We start from the raw sequence: 5,389 nt of genomic DNA on the forward strand, positions 1-5,389 counted from the left end.
AAGAACACAAAGAGGTCTTTGGAGAGGAAAGCTCAAAAACAGAGAGCGAATGCAACAGTAAAACATCTACCTGCGAAGTAGAGGAACTGCAAGAGCACATAGAAGTAGAAATTGTACCCAAAGAAAAGCTTGTGGTCAAACATGAATTGTCTCTAACAGATGAAGGTGGAGATCACACAGACGAAAAGCATGGTTCTTCAGATGACACAAATGATACATATATTAGAGACAGTGAGGAATACAAACCTCAAGTTCATTTAAAACCACTTCAAGAAAGTTATGAACAAGAGGAATATTACCATCAGGCCACCGATGCAGTGGCTCAGTATGCTATTACAGGCCATGTACTAGAATCTACCATGGACCAGGACATAACCAGTCAAAGTCATAAGGAATTAAGCCTATTATCAGAAATCACCTCTCTTATTTCCTCAAGTCTATTAGACCAAAGCATCAGTGTGTCGTCAGAGGAACCAGATGCCAGGTTAGACATTCAGACTGTTCAAAATGTAATGGCATCTATAGCGAAAGAAAGTGGCAGTGAAATGGAGAGTGAATTGTCTGCTTCACATATTACAACATCGAATTTGGATAATATTGTGGAAGTGACAGAAATAGCAGATTCTGAGGTTGAAAAAGTCTCTAAATCTCATGAAGAACTTGACCTCTTGTCAGAAACTCATTGCATGCTTAGCCCAGATCACACAGTACAAGGGATTCCTGAAATAATGGATGACTCGGATTCAAATGGAAAGGTAACCGTCCCTCCTGAAGACCAATCAAGTGCTTACACTGAAGAGCAAGCTCCGGAAAAGACCAAGGATCTCGATGGTCTCTCTGAATCACATTTAGAAGGTCACCTTGATGTCAAAGATAACTGGAAATCCTCTTCAGACTCAAATTTTGAAACAGGCAAAGATTTCATGTTAGAAATTCAGTCTGTGGTCACTGAAGATCACACAGTTAGGAATGCAAACTTTGCATCTTCTGTCAAACTAGAGGAATCAGATGTGAGGGATGAAAAAGAGGTAGATGAAAGAACAGAAGAGACAGAGTCCCATCTCACTTCGGGTCACTCTGTGAATAAGACTGAGGAATATTTCATTTTACAGACAACTATGGTGAACAAACAGGTAGACAATGAACAGAAGGTCACATCTACAGAAAAACCCGAAATCACTCATGAACCCGGCCAAGTTCAGGGTCAAGTCAACCAACAAGATACTCCATCCCGAACTGTGGTCATTAACAGAGGTGTATTAGAAGAAGTTGTGAATTTGGGTGTCATCAGCACTTCAGCAGAGAGTGAAATTTCATTTACAAGTGAGCTCCATGGACCCGAGATGGATGTCAAGTCTCTAACAGAAGCCGGTCAAATCGAACAAGAGGCGGACATTATAAGTGAAGTGCAACCGTCCACTAATGAAGAAACCACCACAATCTACTTGCATGAAGTCGAGCATCCGAAAGCAGAACATGAGGAAAAAGAGGAAGATCTACCAATAATACAAACAACATCTCATGAGGAGATCACCAGGGGTCAAGAGCAAACTGTAGTGGATGGAATTGGAATGTCAACCCAACGAGTTGTGCAAGAAGAGGATGACTTTTTCAGCAAAGTGGTGAGCTTTATGATCATAGATCTAAGACTAGTAGAAGCATCTGTGTGATGAATATACTAATCTCAATGGTATATAGTAGGGAATTGATGGCTTCTGTACAGTGCCATACTTTTGTGAAGGCTTTACAGGAAGCCTCCCCTAGCAGAGGAATCCTATCTATCTGTCTGTCTGTCTGTCTGTCTATCTATCTATCTGTGTTTCCCCGAAAATAAGACCTACCCCGAAACCAAGACCTACTAGTATTTTTGGGAATTTCAAAAATATAAGACCTACCCCGAAAATAAGACCTAGTTGTGACCATTCGCAGGGCTGGTGGTGGCATAAGCGGGAACTTGAAGAGCCGCAGGAGAGGTGGGAGAGAATCAGTGCCAATGAAGCCAGCGCTAGAGTAAGCCAGGCGGCAGCGGAGGGAGCAGAGCCGCATAAGCCGATGCCTCCTCTATAGCGCCGGCCCCTGTCACAGGCGGAGTGATACCAAATGCACTCCGCCTGTGAGGAATCGATAGTGAAAGCTCGCTTTACTCATGCTGGCCAGCAATTGGTTACCAAATTGCTCTTGGAAAGGTACGGCACCTCACCCTATTCTTAACTTTGCCATTTTTGATTATTTAATTTGGATTTGCATTAACTTTGGAATGTTATACATTAAAAAAAAATAAGACCTACCCCGAAAATAAGACCTAGTGTGTTTTTTTGAGCCAAAAAAATATAAGACAGTGTCTTATTTTAGGGCAAACACGGTATCTATCTATCTATCCTATCTATCTATCTATCTATCTATCTATCTATCTATCTATCTATCTATCTATCTATCTATCTATCTATCTATCTATCTATCTATCTATCTATCATCTACATCCTTTGAAGAGGCTGAAATGTTGTATTCCTGAAAGATTCTTTGTGGTATGAATGTACAACACAGTGCACAGGGTTCAGTGGTCTAAGGAAATGTAATGTATAGCACAGAGTAGAAATAGTAGCAGTGGGGGGTATGTAGTGTATAGCACAGTGCACCTATTGCATTCTTCTGCTTTACCCTGTCCCTCAGTTATATTAATACAGCCGCTGATTTCTTTATTAAGCCCCCACAAGCTATGATGATAGATCTTAATAGGCTTCAAGAACATGGCGGCTGGGGGGCACAGTGCAAATTTTCCAACCAGATGGCGTCGGCCCCATTCAGCACATTCAGAATGTAATGTTAAGACAACCTACAACATGACATGCAGTAAATGTTCTTTTTTGATTATAAATATGATGTGGTCCACTTGTTCTTCATGAAGTCATTTGTTTCCTTAGCCCTTTCACAGCACCTTGGATGTCAGCGCGCAGAAAAGCCGCATTCTGCTCCTCAGAAAGACCTCTGTTCGTAGACGCCCGGGGCAGCGTCCAGTGACGTTTCAGGAAGATCTGCCTGATCCATCACCACCAGCTAACCTACCGCTAAATATGGGGGTGCCAGTTTTTCCTCAGAAAATGTCCACACTTTCACCAGCTGTGCCACCAGATCCTGAGTCATCATACCCCGCCGAGGAAACTACAGAGGCGAGTATTGTCTCAGAGCCGGTATTACGTAGAAAGTCCTCTGTTCGCCGACGCCAGCGTCCAGGGACATTGCAGGAGGATCTGACCGAGCCATCACTGCCAGGGATCACATCTGGTGAGTCATCACAGCCTACAGAAGAACCCAAGGATGACAGCTCCATGTCAGAGCAGATTTTACGTAGAAAGTCTTCAATTCGACGACCCCAAGGGCAGCGTCCGGTGCCACTTGAAGACGAACCAGTTGAGCCGTCACCGCCAGTCATAACACCACTTAAAATGGGGGTTCCACACTTCCTTGCGGGAAGCCCCATACTTTCGCCATCTGTGGCCCCAGCTCCTGAGTCATTGCACCCTGCGGAGGAACCCAAGGATGAGGGTACCACATCAGAGACCATCTTACGCAGAAAGTCCTCTATTCGTCGGCCCAAGGGGAAGCAACCAGTGACCTCTGAGGAGCAGTCGGTTGAGCCACCACCAGCAGTGATTGCACCACTAAGAATGGGAGTGCCATTATTCTCTGGGGTTCCTGCACATGTGGCCCCAGCTCCTGCATCATCGCACCCTGCAGAGGAACCCAGGGAGGAGAAGACCGCCTCAGAGGACCTCACTATCAAACCAAAAAAGGGATTCCTAAAGCATGCTGGGTAAGCATAAAAACTAAAGTCTTGGATCAATACAAAATGGTTATTTGAAGCTACCAAAGGGCAGGAAGTCTACTGTAAAAAATAAAATACATTTAGAAGGAAATGAGAGGGAACTTTGTATAGTTTAGAGACAGATTCAGTTTTTCACATTAGCTTCAGAAGTCCGTATACTATTTAACAAATCTGTCCAATCAGCTGTGTAGATCTGCAGTCAATGCAATCAATTAATATCTTTATTTAAATTACATTTACTACAGATCCACACAGTTGTCACAAGCAAGCGGTGAGAGGCTGTAAAATATAGTTTACTGGTGCTGTGTCACTGCTTTTTACTGGTTAGAGCAGGGGTAGGCAACCTCGGCTCTACAGCTGTGTTGAAACTACAAATCCCATAAGGCATTGCAAGCCACAGGCATGACTCCCAGAGGCAGAAACATGATGGGATTTGTAGATTCAGCACAGCTGGAGAGCCAAGGTTGCCTACCCCTGGGTTAGAGGAAAGAAAAAGTGCCTCATTTATGAAAAGTGTCAAAGTTGAGCCGCAGCTCACGTCACCCAGTCAGGTTTCATATTATAAGTGAATCAAACTATTTGATTGGGTCATATGTGCTACAGTCACATTTTTTCTCTGCTTTCCATGTATTAGCCTATGCTGCTGCCAATCTGCCAAGAAAGCATTTTGATTTGCTGCCAGGGCCCACATTCGGGTTGCCACCTTTTCTTCCATCGCAACCTGAACCCTCCAGTGGCACACGGAAATTTTCGGGGGGGAATGAGTCGAGGCTTATTCATATGTAGATAGCGCCACCCATTCATATGTAAATATCACAGTCGAGACTATTTTCAGTGGGGGGGGGGGGCGGTAGCCCCTATCTTAATTTTGGTTGCCCCTGTCTGCATGACATCTTGTGTCCGGGTCTCAGCTGCCATGAAACCCGGAGAGCACATTGAAAACCCGGACTGTCCAGGTCAATCCTGGACAGGTGGCAACTCTAACCCACACAGGCCCACTCTTCTCTTTTAATTTAAACTTGCTACTTGGAGTTTCCCTGGCATTCCTCTTTAGAGAGCCCATTCAGCGCCAAGTGACAGTGTCTTTGCAAAGCGGACCCTACCCATTAATACATAGCCAGGGCCCCTCAGCTGCTCCTTCCTCTGCACTTCTGGGTATGGGGGTGCATGTAACCTCCCCCCGTGTAACAGAACACGGGTCTAGCAGTCAATTGCTTAACAGAGGGAGTGACATTGCTTGCTGTAGTGGATGGCATCAGTCTTCGATGAGGGCTAAACCTGTGCAAATAATACGAGTTAAGCTTTTCTATGTTGTAAATTCAGTTAGAGAGTGTCCTCCCTCCTCCAGGAATAACCCCAGGCATGCTGGCTGGTATCCATACGGGAAGGGGCAAAGTGTGCCTACATCGCCTTCAGCATTGGGGGATACTATGAGAGGGGTTCCCCAAAAAAAGATATGGCTGTACAAGATTAATTAGTGCATTTGCTAGCAGGGCCGGCTTTACTCTCTCTGCTGCCCCAAGGCCAGGTTCCTCAATGCACCCCACTCCCCGGCACCAACCCCCC

At 44.9% G+C, this 5,389-nt stretch overlaps 1 protein-coding gene across 1 annotated transcript in view; it reads left to right on the forward strand.

The window, feature by feature from the left end:
- Positions 1-3,413: 3,413 nt before the first annotated feature.
- Positions 3,414-5,389, forward strand: part of APOBR (apolipoprotein B receptor) — a 6,074-nt gene continuing 4,098 nt past the window's right edge. The window contains exon 1 of the mRNA XM_018559119.1: positions 3,414-3,811. Coding sequence (XP_018414621.1) covers positions 3,444-3,811 — 368 coding nt within the window. The 5' untranslated portion in view covers positions 3,414-3,443. The remainder of the gene's footprint in view (positions 3,812-5,389) is intronic.

The sequence above is a fragment of the Nanorana parkeri genome, unplaced genomic scaffold (genome assembly GCF_000935625.1).
Source record: "Nanorana parkeri isolate BGI_ZX_2015 unplaced genomic scaffold, ASM93562v1 scaffold379, whole genome shotgun sequence".
Lineage (NCBI taxonomy): Eukaryota > Metazoa > Chordata > Amphibia > Anura > Dicroglossidae > Nanorana > Nanorana parkeri.